A 19,844-nucleotide genomic window follows, 5' to 3' on the forward strand; every position below is an offset into this window, starting at 1 on the left:
CCTGTCATTTTTCAGTGAAGGGGATTTTGATCAAGGGGATTTTGATTGTCTCCCGTAAAAATAACATATGGAGATAGTATATTTATCCCTAAAAATACAAAAAATAAACAGCGTAAAATGGTAAAACTGATTTTTGAGATCAGTCTCAAATTACAGCCTTGTCATTGGTCAATTACATGTCTGTGTCTGGAAATGTCCAATCAGATGCTTGCACTCTGAGATTTGTCATCTACAAACACAATTATAATCTTTATGCCAAAACATGCCTCTGCCCAACAGGACGAAAACATATACAACTAGAAAATGCTTTTGTAAAAAAGCGCATGTCTCCCCAAATGCAAAGTCCTATAGGCAAGAAGTCAACAGGGATCAGGAGGGAAAGTCAAAGAGACACTGATGGTTGGCTGCAATAGGGATCATCTACTTGGCATGTCCAGTCATCCCACTAAATTTCAACACACTTGGCCTAGTGGTTCTCCAGTCACTGTTCAGGCTCCTGTGACCTTGACCTTTGATCAAGTGACCTCAAAATATATAGGGGTCATCTACTCTGCATGTCCAATCATCCTATTAAGTTTCAACATTGTAGGTCAAGTGGTTCTCAAATTATTTCCAAAAAATGATTTTACATGAACAGGCCACTGTGACCTTGACCTTTAATTGACTGACTCCAAAATCAATAGGGGTCATCTACTCTGCATGTTCAATCATCCTATGAAGTTTCAACATTCTGGGTCAAGTGGTTCTCAAGTTATTGATCGGAACTGGTTATCAATGTTCAGGCCCCTGTGACCTTGACCTTTAACGGAGTGACCCCAAAAACAACAGGGGTCATTTACTCTGTATGAACAATCATCCTATGAAGTTTCAAAATTCTGGGTCGAGAGGTTCTCAAGTTATTGATTGGAAATGGTTTTCCATGTTCAGGCCCCTGTGGCCTTGACCTTTAACAGAGTGACCCCAAAAACAATAGGGGTCATCTACTCTTCATAACCAATCATCCTATGAAGTTTCAACATTCTGGGTCAAATGGTTCTCTAGTTATTGATCGGAAATGGTTTTCAATGTTCAGGCCCCTGTGACCTTGACCTTTGACAGAGTGACCCCAAAAACAATAGGGGTTGTCTACTCCAACAGCCCTACAACCCTATAAAGTTTGAAGGTTCTAGGTCAAATGGTTCTCCAGTTATTGCTCGGAAATGAAGTGTGACGTACGGACGGATGGACGGACAGACGGACGGACAGGGCAAAAACAATATGTCTCCTGGGGGAGACATAATAAGAAATCAGAATTCTGTCTGGTAGCCAGTGTCTTGCCTTGTCCAATGAAATCAACAGTCCTGTTGAAAATGTGTGCACCTTGAATTATGCACAGCTAGATGAATGACAATGAATAATAATCTTTGTGTTCAATACAATGTCATCAACAACAGAGTCTGGCAGTTTGAATTAAACAAAAGGTCACACTGTAATACTTGTCTAGACTATTCATCTCTTTCCTATAAGCTGGATACTGAATACTACAGATACCTTAACAACAATTCTAACTTGAGTATTAGGTAACAAAACAGAAGAAAAGGCATATAACTATTTCTTAAAGGTCCAATACTAAGGAAAGTGAACATTTTAATTTTTTTTAAAAAGCACAGAAACTATTTCATTTTATTGGAAAATGAAAGTTGGTATCTAGAAATTCCAAATAAATCGCAGTATATGTACAATTATTTTTCTATGAAGTATGAAGAAAGTTAAAAAGACCTGGGGGGTCATTCTGTCGATTCATTGAAATTTCAACATAATACTTATACATTTCTTTGAGTTCCAAAGACCTTCTGTAAATTTTGACCTGCCAATCTTCATTATTTAGTGTCTTGCAGAAGTCTATGCACTGGCTATGAAAAAAATTGCCAACTCATTTTCCCTTAGTAATGGACCTTTAAAGTAAATATATCTGAAGTGGACTGCACATGAAGTTGACTTCGCGAGCACCCATGTTTTTCTATTATGTTAGGAGACACGAATGAAAATAGGCGATGCTTATAATTTTCATATAAAGGGCTGCAAAATTTTACTTCATCTGTATATGAAGAGAAGTAACTATTACTATTGCTAAAGGTAAAATATTCTTCTTCTGAAGGACAGAAACTCTCACTCTCACAGTACTACACAAATACCTGTAAGTCTTACTAGGTTATTACAGCTGTGCACAAAGGGCATCTATTCTTCAAATCAGATTCCTGCACTTAGAAGTTGTGATTAAACAATGTAATACACCACAATGCAACTACAGCATTATTCAAAGGGCAATAACTCTATTACCCTATGATTTATTATTTATGTAAGAGGAGCTAATGAGATTTCAGTTATTCACAAAGGGCAACAACTCTAACATGATACAGAAAAGTACTTACTACTCAAAAACCATATATAGCATGCCATCTGAGCTGTATGTCTCTAGCAGTTCCACTATATGAGGATGTTTCAGCATATGACAGATACTTGCCTCCCTCTTCAAGTCTGAAAATAGACAAAAGTTTTAAAGGTAGAGCATTACATACATGTACAAATTTATTATAGATCTATAGAACAATATTATATATAAAACTATTTCATACTTAATTAATATGTATACTACATTATACCATACACTGGTGGGCCATTGGTCTAGTGGTAACACACTTGACTGTCAATCCAGCGGTCCAGGGTTTGAATCCCCTCCCAGGCACTGGAAATTTCTGAGATGCTCTTGAATGTCTCCCACCTAACTAGAGACCTGTACTGGTTCTTCCAAGGAAAGACAGCTTTGCGTGTATCAGTGCTATACACCGGGCACGTTAAAGAACCAGACTGTCTATTTGCAAAGAGCTAGGCTAAGTTAGCTGGACATATCTGTATCTAAAACATTCTCTCTCTCTGTTCTGGGGGCTTTGTCTCACTCTGTCCCTCTGTTCAGATCGCTCTGTGTCTGTACTAGTACAGGATGATTTCGCGCCCAGTGTCGCTGCAGTTGCTGTAAAGCGCCTTTGAATGTGTTTATCATGAAAAGGGCGCTATATAAATCTGGTATAATAATAATAATACACTAGTTCATATGAAACAAATCAAGTAATTAAACCTTTACCCTGCTTGATTTCAAAAATGGACTGGTCCATCATTCAGTTTGGGCGCAGTGACCTTTTATTTTGCGAAGGTATGTTCACTGAAAATTGACTGATGGAACAGCAAACAGTGCAGGCTCATCTTGGTCAGCACTGGTTGCAAAGGCAGAATCTCATGCCACCAGCAGGCTAAAGGTCATTCAAATGAGCAGATAATGTCTACATCGGTACCAATGAAAAAGAGGCCAACTCATTGTTACCCAACATGGTTACCTTCACCAACTAAACATATAAGACAAGTTGTCTCTACAAGGCTTTACAAAGTCACATAAATATTTCTCTTTTACATAAACAGAACTTCATTTTACAAGTTACCTGCAGCATTAATAACATTATATTTCCCTGCCAAAGGAAAACTATCATTTGTCTCACTGTCTAATTAATTGTTTCTAATAGAAACATTATCTATGCATCAGAGAGAATTTACGAGAGCATTGGCATTTTATTCTACTGGAAGCCATGCAGTATTGTCATTCATATTATCATTACATCTCACTGAAAGTAAATTAGAGAAATAAAGCAAAACAAATAAAATGTATGATGACAATGACATCTAACATCTATGTCTTTGACCGATTTCAGTATATGACTGTTACCTCAGATATTTATAGTTTTCAGTTATACTCCACCAAGGGTTAGCTGAGAGCATTCAATGGCCACACCTTAAGTTAGTTTTGCAAATTTTAAATAAAAATTGTTTACAATGCAGTATTTTATTAAACAATACATTTTAATCATTTTTCATAGCTCTATCTGAAGACAAGAGCTTGTAGAACATGAAATGCACCCCAGCCTCCCACCCCTCCCTCCAATGAAAAGCAGCATTCAGTAACTGCACAAGGAACAGAAATTATTTGGTTGTACTGACCTCAAATCAATAATATGGGTCATTTACAAATCAAATGTGATCTAGACCAATGCATTCTCTAGTTATTTGGCAAAAAAAAGTTCTACTTTTCTTTCCTTGGTCAATGTGATCTTGACCTTTGATATTCTGACCTTAAAATCAATAGGGGCCATCTGCTGGTCATGACCAACCTCCCTATCAATTTCATGATCCTAGGTCTAAGCTTTCTTGAGTTATCATCCAGAAACTGTTGAAATGTTCTGGGTCACTGTGACCTTGACCTGTCACCTACTGACCTCAAAACCAATAGGGGTCATCTTCTGATCACGATGAACATCCCTATTAAGTATGATGATCCTAGGCCCAAGCATTCTCAAGTAATAGTCCGGAAACTGTTAATATGTTCCAGGTCATTGTGACCTTGACCTACACTGGTCACAAAGGCGGAACCAATTGTGCCCAGCATGGTAAGGGTTAAATTAAACAAATTTTTGAACATACCTTTTATCACTACATCAGAACATTTCATTGCTGAAGAATCAACTGCCAGGACTAGAAACTGAATTTCTTTAAGGTTAACTTGCTGACTTGTATTAAAACATGGGCAAGAAAAACCCTAATTAGCAATCCTTAGAAATGTAGCAATATACTTTTGGTTTACTTTATTTTTGTTTGGTTTTCAATATTAAGTTAAACAGTATTCCTGAAACATTTCCTCCAGACTATCTGTACAATCTTAGCTTTCAATCAGTCATACCAGATTAATAAAAAAGAGGATTATCTCTCATCTTATTATGGCAGTCAATTAGAACATTTCACAGACAAAGCTGATACAATCTGTAATCTGCTAGATATTTCCAGGCATTTGTACATATTTCAAGAGAATTCTCTGCCAGGGTTTCTTTAATGCCTGTAAATGTGAAAGACCATTCAGTTTACTTAGTAAACAACAGTCATGTTGGACACAGTCATCAACCCACCCACCCACCAACCCTGTAAAAGGTGGCTAAGAAGAGGATACACTTTGAAATGATAAATTGTTTACATATTAGTTATAACAGTATGAAAGAGTGTTATCAAGAAATACTGTGTTCAATATGTAATGGTTTATAAACAATGCAGTTCTCAATGCTCATGAAGTTAGTATGTATTTGTACAGAATCTAGACACTGGTCAGTTACTTGTGAAGGACAAGCATGTATAGGTACAGAATCTAGACACTGGTCAGGTACTTGTGAAGGAAAAGCATGTATAGATACAAAATCTAGACACCGGTCAGTTACTTGTGAAGGACAAGCATGTATAGGTACAAAACCTAGACACTGCTCAGTTACTTGTGAAGGACAAGCAGGTATAAGGACAGAATCTAGACATTGGTCAGTTACTTGTGAAGGACAAGCATGTATAGATACAAAATCTAGGCACTGGTTAGTTACTTTTAAAAGACAAGCATGGTACAAAACCTAGACACTGGTCAGTTACTTGTGAAGGACAAGCAGGTATAAGGACAGAATCTAGACATTGGTCAGTTACTTGTGAAGGACAAGCATGTATAGATACAAAATCTAGGCATTGGTAAGTTACTTTTAAAAGACAAGCATGGTACAAAACCTAGACACTGGTCAGTTACTTGTGAAGGACAAGCAGGTATAAGGACAGAATCTAGACACTGGTCAGTTACTTGTGAAAGACAAGCATTTATAGGTACAAAATCTAGACACTGGTCAGTTACTTGTGAAAGACAAGCATTTATAGGTACAAAATCTAGACACCGATCAGTTACTTGTGAAGGACAAACATGTATAGGTACAAAATCCAGACACTGGTAAGTTACTTGTGAAAGACAAGAATGTAAAGGTACAAAATCTAGACACTGGTCAGTTACTTGTGAAAGACAAGCATGTATAGGTACAGAATCTAGACACTCGTCAGTTATTTGTTTCGGACAAGAATGTACAAGTAAAGAATAACAACACTAGCAGGCTAAATGACAAAAGTTTCTTGTAATTTTGAGATTATGTTGGAAAATAGTGAGAATTTATTCTTGAACAAATTCATGAAATAGTTCATGAATAAATATTCATGACAGTCAAAATTTATGTTTCATGAATTTCGATATTCATGAACTTGTTATTGAATATAAAATAATACAAGTTCATGAATGTTGAAATTCATGAAACATAAATTTTAATTCTCATGAATATTTATTCATGAATTTTAATTCATGAACAAGTTCATGAATATTGACATTCATGAAACATAAAATTCTGATCCATGAACAAATTCATGAATACTGAAATTCATGAAACATAAATTTTGGTTTTCATGAATTCTTATTCATTAACTCAATTAAAAATCATACATGAATTTTAATTCATGCCCTAGTTCATGAATATTGAAATTTAAGAAACATAAATTTTGATTTTCATGAATATTTATTCATGAACTATTTTTGTATAAAAAAAAAAATAAAAAAAAAATAAAATGAACTTATTCATGAATTTGTCAAGGAAACCTGGTAGGAGTGTAACAGTATGAAACCTGAGAGATCTGCATGTAATGAAATTCTTTTAATAATTTCGGTAGAGCTTGATACAAGAAAAATCCTGTTGTTCAGTTAGTGGCCAGAGACTGTTTTAAGCCTCTGCTGAGTCACTGTGACAATAACATTTTCCACCCTCGACAAATGATATGTTGAGTAAAACAGTACACTAGAGTGGGATTGGGAGCATAATAAGAAGTAAACAATTGCTGTATAAAATACAAAACATTAAATTAAACAATGTATAATTTACTTTAATCTCAAGATTGAAATTCAGATACAAGTACTAGCTTTGCTTCAGGGTCATGAAAACTTGTGACATTTTAAAAGGATTTTTTTTTAAAATGAATGATTTATGACAACACCATAATTACTTATTTGATTTTCAGTATACTCATGTTCCTTTAAAACCATTCCTAACTGTAGTATGATAATTATTTCCTTCTTACTTGCTGCACAAACTTCTCAAAAATTGCTGAATCACATGTGCAAAAAAATTCCCAGCATGCAAGAAAATAATGGAAACTGATCATGTGACATTATGAATTTAATGTTCATGAACATTCATGAAAAGTTCATGAACTTATTCATTTATTTAAAAGGTAATAAACCTAAGTTTTATGTTTAATGAATGAACAGTTCAGACACTCACAACTGGGTCCAAGAAATGGTTACACTGAACTAGAAAAAGGTTTTGAATTTTAGTACTTTTAATGAACCTGTGTTCATGAACAATTTTGGTTCTTAGTCTTAGTCTAGACCAACAGTAACTGTTCAGGAACTGGTATAGTTCTATAAGTTCTTGAAATTTTGCAATTTTTGAACCAATGTTCAAGAACTAACATTGTTCTATAATCACAGTCAAAGAACTGTTATGCTGGTTCAAGAACAGTTCTCTAAGTTCTTCAGAAGTTCTTGAATGGTCAAGAACTTAATACTAGATCTAGAACATTTTTTACAGGGTCATAACCCTGTAGTTCCTGAATCACAATTTCAATCATTATCTGAATTTCATTTTCAAGTTCATGAATTTCTTAAATCATTAAATGGATTTTCTGAAATGTTCATGAACTACATTTACAAGTTCATGAAATGACAGTAATATTCTTGAACTTGAGACTTCATGAATATAAGTTAGTGAACTTTTCCTTGTAGTTCATGAACTTTTTTTTGATAATTCATGAAATAATGAATTCTTACAAATTCATGAATAAATTCATGAAGTTCATGAACCTTTTTCACAGGGGTTGTCAATCCAGAGGTCCGGGGTTCGAATCCTGGTCCAGGCACTGGCAATTTCTGAGATGCTCCGAGTATCTCCCACCTAACTAAGAGGCCTGTACTGGTTCTTCTCAGGAAAGATGGCTTCGTGTGTACAGGTGCTATACACCAGGCACGTTAAAGAACCAGACGGTCTATTCGCAAAGAGCTAGGCTAAGTTAGCCTGACAATTCTGTATCTAAGGATTTCTCTCTATCTATTCTGGGAGCTTTCTCTCACTCTGTCCTTCTGGTCAGACCGCTTTGTGTCTATACTAGTAAGGCCTCACCAAATTAACAAGTTGTTCATTGGATTTGCCGCTCGTATATTTTCAGAAACACAAAAAAAATTATTTTTTTTTGTTTTTGGCTTGCGCTCGCCCCATTGAAAAAAATCAATCCAAAATTTTTTGGTGCGCTACTTTTTACGGACGTAAAAGTGTATAAATGCTTATAATTCCAGTCCCAGATTGTTCTCAAATAGATTTTAATCAAAATAAATACATACTACGCACACATCGTCTATAATAAATCATAACACTTATATTTAGTTGCATTAAAGTTATTTCCCCTTTATGCAGTTACGCCATTTTCTTCAAATGTTTACCAAATTACATGCTACAAAAATCGATTTATTTCATTGAAAACTGGATGAAGAAAAACATACTAATTTATTTGATAACATCAATCTACATTATTTTGGTAAGGGTAAATACTTATTGATGCATGTCACTTATCTGTTTTCTGTTTTTTCCTGTCCAAATGATCAGCATTTGCATACGAAAGTTGGTGGGGTAAGGAATTTACATTACGAGTTGTTTTCAGAACAGTTTTGATTTTCAAATTTTCCGATCATTTAGTAGACTAATGTTAATGCATGTTAATCTCCATTTCAGACTTTAATTGAGACTTTGTTTCAACAAATTTAATATGTTATGAAAGTTTAAAGTTAGAAAAAGAGCTGTACATAAGACATCATGCTCGACTTTTCTGAATCAGAGCATTGCCAGTAAAAGGGGCATAATAGTCAGAAGCTATTAAAGTACAGAGCTGTTGGTCATTATATAAAACTTTATTAAAAATATTCTGTTAAAAAGGGGCATAACTCTGTCTAGATTCAGACTTAAGAGTATTGTTTCTACTGGTGTAGACTTTGACAGTAAATAACTGTTCTAAGTTTCAAATCAGAAGCTTTAACAGATCTAGTAACACTCACATAGATATTTGATATATCAAAAACTTTGTAAAGTCAGCTAAGAATGCTACATTTTCATAGCAGTAAATATTCAAGTGACATATGTATGTGAGAAGTATGGTGTAAGGTTATGCATTGTTGTTTATTACATACAGTTGAATATCGTTACCTCGATATCGGTTAGCTCGATACTCCGGTTAACACGATGTGTATTAGTCGGTCCCGATGTTTCTCTATATATTCTAATGTAATTATTTATCATAACCTCGATATGATTAGCTCGATATTTTGTTTAGCTCGATGAGATTTTTCAATCCCGTCAACTTACCTGTAATGTTTTAACACCTGGTTTCGTCGATATCACAGCGTGTCAAAAATATCCATGTTATTTTTAAAGTGTGAAAAGCAACCTATTGTTGTCCGGCGATGTATTTATCATAATCAAATTAGTGTGTTTGTTATTTAATCTTTAATCCAATTCAAATGTTAGAAGTTTGTATTTTATTTCCAATAATTAGTCTTATAAAACAGCGTGCAAGCGGGCAACTTGTTTTCCAATATAACAACTAATTTGGATGAAATATTTTCCTGTATCTGCCATTTAGGATTGAGTGCTAATGCTTACACGTATATTTGAAAAAAATAAAACTTAAATGTAAGTAATACTATGTACTATTTAATTAAGATGATTATTTGTCAATAAAATTAAAATCGTATTTACGTTATATTATTTATTTCCCCTTTCAAACCCTCTGAAAAAAAAAAGCATTGGATATAGTGACAATAAAGACGTCCGACACAAGTATAAAGATGTCCCAGATAGTCGATATCGTTACGTCGAACTTCGGATACGTCGATGCAATTTTTACAGTCCCTTGAATATCAAAGTAACGGTATTCGACTGTATTTTCTAACAGCATTTTCAAAAGCATGCATTATTTGATTACAGTGTACTGTATGACAATGTTATTACCTTTTTTCACGAGTTCACTTTGTTGTGCGTCTGCAGGTCGGATTTTCTCAATTCCTGGGGACTTACTTTTTAATTAAAAGGGCTATACATTCTATTTTAAGGTTTTTATTAGTCAGTCAAGAGCCAAATGAAGACAAATATATTTCTTCGCTCTTTGCTCGCTCCTGATTTTCTCAAAAACCCAAAAAAATATTTAAATTATTTTTTCTCTCGCCGCCTTAAATTTTTCAGAAAAAATCCGATGAACAATTTATCAATTTGGTGTGGAATAGAGGATGAATTTCAAGCCCTGTGTGGCTGTGTTTGCAATATGTAAAATGCCTTTGAACGTGTTTATAATGAAAAGGGCGCTATATAAATCTGGTATAATAATAATAATAAGAATATTTTAATCCATTACAACACACAAAAGGTAACAAGACTTTTGCCTGACAAAACTGGCAGCTATATACCTTTACATTCTGGGTTGCTACAAGAAAGCTGCAACAATCCTACTGAACATGATTATACTTGAAATGAGAAAATAATCTGCTGACTAAGCAAAAATAATCAAACTTCATCAAGTTTTATATGTGATCAGTGTATTTCCTGCACCCACACAAAATATAATCCTTCTTCTTAAAACAGTAAAAGTATAACATTACATACGCTTTTATATCACAACTGAAAGTATTACGTGAAACTGAACTGATATTTTACCAGTTACTGTGCATCACTTCATCAGAAGCAAATTTTCATTCATTCAGGGCTTTTACATTAATGATTTAAAATTTATACAAATTACTGGATATAGCATGCTAAGCCATGGTACAATTTCCCACACTTTAATCTCTTAAAAGCTCACTGCTGAGAAAATTGCATTATTTCTGATACCATCAACACTATATTTGGTAAGTTAATTCATTAGAATTAGTAGTGCCGACATTTTTACAAAGTATTTTCTCTAAGTCTGACACACTTCATCCTATAAATATTTTCCTTACTATCAATTTAAAATGGAAAAGTAGGAAAAGTTAAACTCAAATGCCTATTAAATGATGACCAATCTCATAAGTGCTTCAAATCTACATATTAGTAGTTAGGCCTAAAAAAAAATTCTTTGTTTCCGGTAACATGCTAAAAAAAATTAGGGTAGGTAGGTCGGAAAATTTTTTTTTTGGGGATTTTTTTTTTATTAAGGGAGACTTTTTGGAAATTATTTTTTTGTCAAAAAATGTTTACAAATAAGGGGGTTATGCCTTTAGAGCATCAATAAGTTGATTTCTAACATCACTGGCCATGTTTAAAGCACAAAAAGTGCAGTTTTGCATCTTTTTGTTAAAAAGTTGAAAAAAATATTCTCCATGGTCATAAAAACATTTAGGGTCGGGCCAAAAAATTAGGGTAGGTCGGGATACCGGAAACAAACAATTTTTTTTTTTACGCCTTATACAAAAACAATTATGTTTGTCCCAGCAACTTATATCAGAGTTTCCCTTTGAAGGTAGTTCTGCAGGTGAATCAATTTTTTTTACAATGTAGACTTTCATTAAAACCTAATTTTTCAAAACTTCAGAATAATACCAATAGAATCTGGCAAATAAAACAGATAGGGTCATTTCCCAGATTTTTGATACAATGATTTGAAAAATTTGAATCTTGCATAAAATTTCGTAATTGGAGTCTATGGAAAAATCTTACTTTTTATGAAATTTTCATGAATAGAAAAGCAGATTTCAACAAACTATTCACAACTGTAAGCCAACATAATTATTGTCTATTAAATGGTCAGACAAAATGTACACTGCAGGTCTATGTGCCAATACTGTGGTGTTTTTGCACTCCATCATTTGAACTTTTAGTGGTGCTGTGACATTTCATTTAGATAAACGATAATTTGTGGATAATGTAACAAGTATATTATGGCATTAATGTCCGATACTGATCAATAAACATGGGATATTCAATGATCAATGGGTCCTGAATCAACTGGAATAATTCATAATCAAACCAATTATGAACATAACAGTGCATAACTGCTGAAGCCTATCTTCTTATAAATTGTTAGAAGCTTTTGTTCACAGTTTAACATCACATCAACACAAGGTCATATGAAGACATTCAAGATTTTGACAGGGGGTTGGGGGAGTGGGGAGACCCCAGTTGCACCTCCAGGTATTATTTTAGACACAACTGAGGCCCAAATGGTAGATGGAGAAACCCAATGTGTAGCCTCTGGAAATAAAGTTGTTACTTACTTACTTACTACTAAATGACCACCAAACTTCTGTAAGCAAGCTGTAAGGCCTACTCATATGAAGACTTCTACATCCTAAGCATTAGGTTTCAAACGTACAGCATTGAGAAGCAAGGAATTTGCACACCCTATAAACGACTGTATTTCCCCTCTTCCTCTTGCGAGTGATCAAAACAATAAACTGACAGCTAAACGTTGAAAAACAACATTTTATAGTGACTGATTAGCTTTAAAGGTATATATATTTTCATTTTATTAGAACCTGAACATGACTTGTTTCTGTATATAATGTGCTAGTCTGATGACAGGTAGAAGTATAGCAAAAACTCGATTGATCACTGATTTTGTCCAGAAATTATACATTGTCGGCGTCACAAGTACTTATTTTCTTGCTGGAAGAATGACCTATATGTAAATTCCACTGTTTCATAGATAAAGAAACAATACTAGTTTGGTAAAATTAAATAAAATCATTGATAAATTCTCGAATTTGTTTATAACCGTAAAGGAAAGAAGATTCAGTGCTATTTCCTGACTGTATGCATGCTTGCTTAATTTCTGTACAAGTGCTTGCGAGTTCGGTAGATAGACTGTATGCCTGTTTGTGAGTGACTTCTTTACAAAATGTCGGCGTTCCCTATGCTCCTGTAATATTTCTTCATATTTAGAACCCGCAAACAATGTTTGAAGGAGGGCGGTATAAAGCAGTCACCATGCGGTCTGTCTGTTCGATCTGTTTGTATATGTGTCCTCATATATTTGGTCGTGCAATTACTTCAATGCTATTGCACCTACCTCTCTCAAAGTTTTCATACAAACATCGGCCATATGTAGCTAATGCCCATCTTATTACTTTCCTTTTTCTTTTTAAAGTTACACTTAAAGGAGAAACATGGTCTGTGTTTCGTGTCAGTGCCATAACTTCTTTATACATTAAGGGATTTTGAAATAACTTGGCACAAATGTTCACCATCATGAGACCGTAATGCGACGATGTCTCATACAAGACTATATTTTCTAGAATTTCAAACCAACTAATATATAATCGCAACTGCAATTAATAACATGTGAGAAAATGAACAGTAAATGGGGTGAAGCGGCGCCAGATTGAATTCACTAATCCTTTGTGGATCGCTTTCTTGACAGCATCGCACAGTAATCAGCTTTATTTCAGGTTTGTCTTTGTATTTGCCATAAACACATGCACTTTAACATGAACCTTGTCTTATTTTACTGAAAATACATTCTGAGAATGAAATAAGTCCCCATTTTACAAGCAGAAGTGCCATTAGAGGAAAACAAGAGCACCGCCTTGCGGGTGCTGACGCTCATCTGATTTTTTTGTGTAATAGAAATATTGTCCTACCCATGATTTTCTAAGTCTGAAAAGGGTCGTCATTCTTGCAAAAAGCAGGATAGAGTTATGTTTCTTGATGTTCAGTGTTCACTTATGATGGTGAAAAACTGTTGCAAGTTTTAAAGCAATAGCTTTGATAGTTTATGAGAAAAGTTGACTTAAACATAATACTCAACCAAGAAAATGATTTTCTAAGTCCAAAAGGGGCAATAATTATTGCAAAATGCAGGATGGAGTTGCGTTGCTTGCTGTACAGGGTCAGATTATGATGGTCAACAAGTGTTGCAAGTTTCAAAGCAATAGCTTTGATAGTTTAAGAGAAAAAGTTGACCTAAACATAAAACTTAACCAAGAAATCTGATATTTTCTAAGTCCAAAAGGGGCCATAAATCTTGCAAAAAGTAGGATGGAGTTATGTTTCTTGCTGTACAGGGTCAACTTATGATGGTGAACAAGTGTTGCAAGTTTTAAAGCAATAGCTTTGATAGTTTAGGATAAAAGCTGACCTAAACATAAAACTTAACCAAGAAAACTGATTTTCTAAGTCCAAAAGGGGCAATAAATCTTGCAAAAAGCAAGATGGAGTTATGTCTCTTGATGTACAGGGTCTGCTTATGATGGTGAACAAGTATTCCAAGTTTCAAAGCAATAGCTTTGATAGTTTAGGAGAAAAGTTGACCTAAACATAAAACTTAACCAAGAAATCTGATATTTTCTAAGTACAAAAGGGGCCATAAATCTTGCAAAAAGCAAGATGGAGTTATGTTTCTTGCTATACAGGGTCAGCTTATGATGGTGAACAAGTATTCCAAGTTTCAAAGCAATAGCTTTGATAGTTTAGGAGAAAAGCTGACCTAAACATAAAACTTAACCAGGCAACGCCGACGCCGACACCGACGCCGACAACCGCTCAAGTGATGACAATAACTCATCATTTTTTTTTCAAAAAATCAGATGAGCTAAAAATGAGGGTCTATTACCTCACCTGAGCAAGAAGTGCTCCAGAAGAGCTTTTGTGATTACCCTGTGTCCGTCGTCTGTAGTTGTCGGGTATTTTTCCCGATATCTGGAGTAATGATGTTATTTACCTTTGTACAAGAACAAGGGTAGCATTAATAACCCTGACAATTACAGGGGCATAACTATATTAAGCTGTTTTGGAAAGTAGTTCACATCTTTATAAAACACTAGGTTAAACACTTTTGAGGTCAATAACATATTGTGTGAAGAACAGGCTGGATTTAGAACACATTATAGCCCTGTTGATCATATGTTTTCTTTAAAGTTGTTAATAGATATGTATTTTGTCAATAATAAAAAACTCTACTGTGCTTTTTTGGATTAACCAAATTTCCCTCAACTCAGTCAATCGTATTGCTCTGCGGCGAAAGATTCTAAGTTACAATATTGATGGTAAATGTTTTAAAATTATTCTCAACATGTATGATAAAGCGAAGTCTTGTGTAAAATCAAACAATACTCCATCTGAATTTTTTGTGATACAGGAGTTAGACAAGGTGAAAATCTCTTTCCTATTCTATTTTTTTTATTCTGGAATGATTAATAGCTTTTTGTCTAGTAAATTTCATGGTCTTCAGTTATTTTCTGATAATGCTAGTCATATGTTAAGTGATAACGATTTTGAAGTTTTCTTCTTCAAGTTATATTTGCTATTGTATGCTGATGACACAGTAACCTTAGCAGAGACCCCTAATGACCTCCAGTCAGCTCTTAATGCTATTTCAGAGTATTGCACCTCATAGGGGCTAAAGTTGTCATATTTTTGAAAAATAAGAGAGGTATACGTAATGCTTCAGTATTTCAATTTGAGAGTGGTAATATTTTAGAAGGTGCTGGCTACTTCTCATACCTAGGTATTCAATTTTCATTCAATGGCAAGTTCGGTAGAACTGAGGCTCATTTAGTTGATCAAGCACACAAAGCTATGTTTGCAGTTACTAGTAAATTCAGGGAGTTTTTGGAGTAAGTTAATAAGCTCCAAGGAAAATAAAATTTGTAATATTTTGTACAGAACTTCTCTCACTGTCTCAGAGGCAAAACAAGAAATTTAACTGGTTATGTTATTTTTAAAAAAGTCTTGATTCTCTTGGTATATCTAATTTGTCGTTAGATCAGAAGATTCGCTCTTGTAACTCCTTCTAAAATGCTGTTAACACTTGAATTAAAGATCAGTTTATACAAAACTGGAACTATTCAGTTAATAACCCAAGCAAATGTTTAAATTATAGAATGTATAAACACGAATTTGTATTTGAAAAATATTTCAAGCTTTTACCTTTTGACCTTAGCATTTCACTTTGTAAATTCAGATGCATGAATCATGTTGCCAATAGAAAAGGGTAGATTTGAAAACAATGCAGGAGAACAAAGTACTTGTCATTTGTGTAATTGTAACATATTTAGGAGATGAATTTCCTTTTTATTACAAATATATATTTCAATGTTGATAAAAAATGTAATATATTTCTTTTTCTATCAACATAATATTCATCTATATATTTAATATATAGATGAATGTTATTTTAAATATCCAGATACTCTCAAATTATCTGACCTTATGAACAATTACAATAAGAATACTTTGTTAAAACTGACTGTTTTCTGTAAAAAAAATGATGTCTACTTTTAGATAAATAGTTAGTTCTCATCCTCCACATCATCAGTTACTTCTGCAACGATTTGTCAGATTTTACATGCCAATCTGATTTTGTTACTATGACTTGTTATTGTTACAATTGTTGTCAGAGGCCCTTATGGGCCTTGACTTGATTAATAAACTGTAAACTGTAAAAAGCAATGAAAACGACCAAATCCGCAAGGACATATTCCTGGCGTGTGTGCGTTATTACTATCAAATGCAAACTATTTCTAACATCAGAAATAGCGGTAAATCTTGACAGTCAGTAAACATGTCGGCTGTATTTGTAACGATAACATGTTTATCAAAGTTTATTATTGAGAAACGGGGTTAAACCATTAGGCCATTCGGCTATTTTGTGCTGCTTTTGAATCTTGTTGACTGATTCACCATGAAGTTAACTCTGAATTACTAATAAGGATTTAATCGACTTTTCCGATAATATATTCGTTATCCTTTTCTATTTATACGTTCATCCGCAGGATACTTGCGGGTGAAATAGTTTTGTTTGTTGTTTTTAAATCAGAGGATCATTTTCTTGCAGACGGACAGACAGACGGGGGTCAACCTATAGTCCTCTCCTGTCTCATCTCACTGATATTTTGAAATCGTAAGGTAACATTACTTCGTGCGATTTCCATAGGGGATCGACGATTAATTTCTTGCAAGACATGGTAGGGACCTTGTGTATACATTCAGTTTCTAATTCGTATTATTTTATGATAGTATATGAGTGTAAAGCCAACTCTGAACACTTGCATGTAAACGATGCTGAAGCATTCAATTAATTATTTAATTAAGTAGGATAGCGAGTTACAGACACTCGAATCCAACCACCCCAATGGATTAGTTTAAGCATTGCATGGGGGGGGGGGGGTCGACATTTAATGGCAGTATAAACATGACGACTGATTAAAAGAAACAATTTTATATGCATATTTTTTTATTTCATTTACGCATTTTAAGGACATAAATCGCCTTTTGTAATCGCAAGATGGAATACAGTATCATTCGCAAAAACGAATTCAGATCAAATATCAAATTGGCAAGCCGGCATACAGTAAATGTTTTTTTACCGACTAGAGAAAAATTAATTTCATTCAAAAATGCAACAGAAACAAAACATTTTATTTACATACATTTATGGAGTATGCATACTTATTACAGAAAACAAAATGGATAATTGGATTACAAATCAATTTGGCGTGATATTCATCAATTTCTTGACATCGTCGAGAGAATTTTCATGCAATGAGTGTGATCAGTCAACATTTTTTAAACATTACCTGTCAGTTGCATCTATTATATCATCATATACACATATTTATGTTAGACTTACCGTTTAACTTAAATACACATAGAGTGTAAAGCCAAATAATGAATTTAATGACGATTCGTACCTTTTCCGTGTCATTTTATTGTTTTGATCACTCGCAAGAGGAATACAGTCGTTTATAGGGTGTGATTTGAAGTAAGTGAGATTAACTTCCCAACCACTAAAGACAACTCATGCATATCCTCCATGCTGAAGGTAAGCACTTCTACATGGGGTCTTCCTCTACAAATAATGCTAGTCCTTCAAAATATCTTCCTTTGTGGCTTTTAAACTTCTAGGAAAGATATGAATCATGATATTAACTTTTAACAAAATTGAGACTGGAAATGTTGTGGCTTACAGCAAGTTACTGTTTTGTCATGCCAATGCAAGAATGACCACACAGGCCTCCCATACTCATGGAATACAGCTGTACATAATGAATCTCTACATAAAGCAATATTCTTATGACCAGTGAATGAAAGAAGAAATCACAAGAATATTTCTTCCTGTTTTAATCAAAGACAAGCCATTTGTAGTCCCCAGTGAGAATACTTGTTGTCATTCAAATACAATCTGATGGCTGTTATGACTTCCTGTCTGAAATCCTCTATTCTATAAATTATGGACAAGAGAGCCATGATGGCCCTATATCGCTCACCTGAATTAAACTATTTGCTTGAACAAATTTCTTTGCTAAAGCTTCAAAAAAGCAAGAGGACCATGATTGGTCCTGAATCGCTCACTTGTCCCCATACGACCCAGTTTTGAACTGAGTATGACGTCCTTTTTTCTATTATTCGACATAGTAACCTAGTTTTTGAGCTCATGTGACTTAGTTTTGAACTTTACCTAGATATCATCAAGATAAAAATTCTGACCAATTTTCAAGAAGATCTCATGAAAAATATGGCCTCTAGAGAGGTCACAAGGTTTTTTCTATTTTTATACCTACTGACCTAGTTTTTGACTGCACGTTACCCAGTTTCGAACTGTACCTAGATATCAAGGTGAACATTCAGACCAATTTTCCTGAAGATCCATTGAAAAGTATGGCCCCTAGAGAGGTCAAAAGGTTTTTCTAGTTTTAGACCTACTGACCTAGTTTTGGACCACAGTTGACCCAGTTTCGAACATGATTTAGATATCATCAAGATGAACATTCAGACCCAACTTTCATATAGATCCCATGAAAAATATGGCCTCTAGAGAGGTCACAAAGTTTTTTTATTATATGACCTAATGACCTTGTTTTTAATGGCACGTGACCCAGTTTCAAACTTGACCTAGATATCATCAAGGTGAACATTCTGACCAATTTTCATGAAGATCCATTGAAAAATATGGCCTCTAGAGAGGTCACAAGGTTTTTCTATTTTTAGACCTACTGATCTAGTTCTGGACCGCACATGACCCAGTTTCAAACTTGACCTAGATATCATCAAGATGAACATTCTTACCAACTTTCATAAAGATCCATTGAAAAATGTGACCTTTAGAGTGGTCACAGGCAAAAGTTTACGGACGGACGGACGGACGCATGGACGAACGGACGACGTGTGATCACAAAAGCTCACCTTTTCACTTTGTGACAAGTGAGCTAAAAAAAAAGTAGGTCAGTAGGTCATATTCAAGGTCACTAAAAGTCAGTTTTAAGATTGATGTGCAAAACTGTACATGGCATCCAAATTTCAAGGCTGTATCTATAAAAGCAAGAAAGTAGGTCAGTAGGTCAGTAGGTCACGGTAACAGTCCAGTGACACCTTATCACTTGGGGTCATCTGGTAAATATAATTAAGGAAATATGATCTGATAATTTTTGAAGTATTTTTCCTATATAACTCATATATCAAGTGACTGGAGCGGGGCCTCTTTTCTCCCCAGGGGCATAATTCGAACAATCTTGTTAGAGATATACTAGGCAATGATACATACAGAATATCAAAGGCATAGGCCTTGAACTTTAAGACAAGAAGATTTTTAAAGTTTTTCCTATACAAGTCTATATAAAACTTGGGACCCCCAGGGCAGGGCCTCTTTTCAACTAGGGGGTCATAATTTGAACAATCTTGGTAGAGGACCACTAGGCAATGCAACATACCAAATATCGAAAGCCTATGCCTTTCAATTTCAGACAAAAAGAATTTAAAAGTTTTTTTCCCATATATGTCTATGTAAAACTAGGGACCCCCATGGCAGGGCCTCTTTTAACCCCAGGGTAATAATTTGAACAATCTTGGTAGAGAACCACAAGGCAATGCTACATACCAAAAATCAAATCCTAGGTCTTGTGGTTTTACACA

General features: G+C 34.4%; 1 protein-coding gene across 10 annotated transcripts in view; it reads right to left on the minus strand.

Annotated features, from left to right (window-relative positions):
- LOC123556030 (peripheral plasma membrane protein CASK-like) overlaps positions 1-19,844 on the minus strand; it is a 286,974-nt gene that overhangs the window by 195,193 nt on the left and 71,937 nt on the right. For all 10 annotated transcript variants that reach the window (XM_053547676.1, XM_053547672.1, XM_053547675.1 and 7 more), the window contains exon 4: positions 2,412-2,517. In XM_053547676.1, coding sequence (XP_053403651.1) covers positions 2,412-2,517 — 106 coding nt within the window. The remainder of the gene's footprint in view (positions 1-2,411; positions 2,518-19,844) is intronic.

This window comes from Mercenaria mercenaria, chromosome 7 (assembly GCF_021730395.1).
Source record: "Mercenaria mercenaria strain notata chromosome 7, MADL_Memer_1, whole genome shotgun sequence".
Taxonomy (NCBI): Eukaryota; Metazoa; Mollusca; class Bivalvia; order Venerida; family Veneridae; genus Mercenaria; species Mercenaria mercenaria.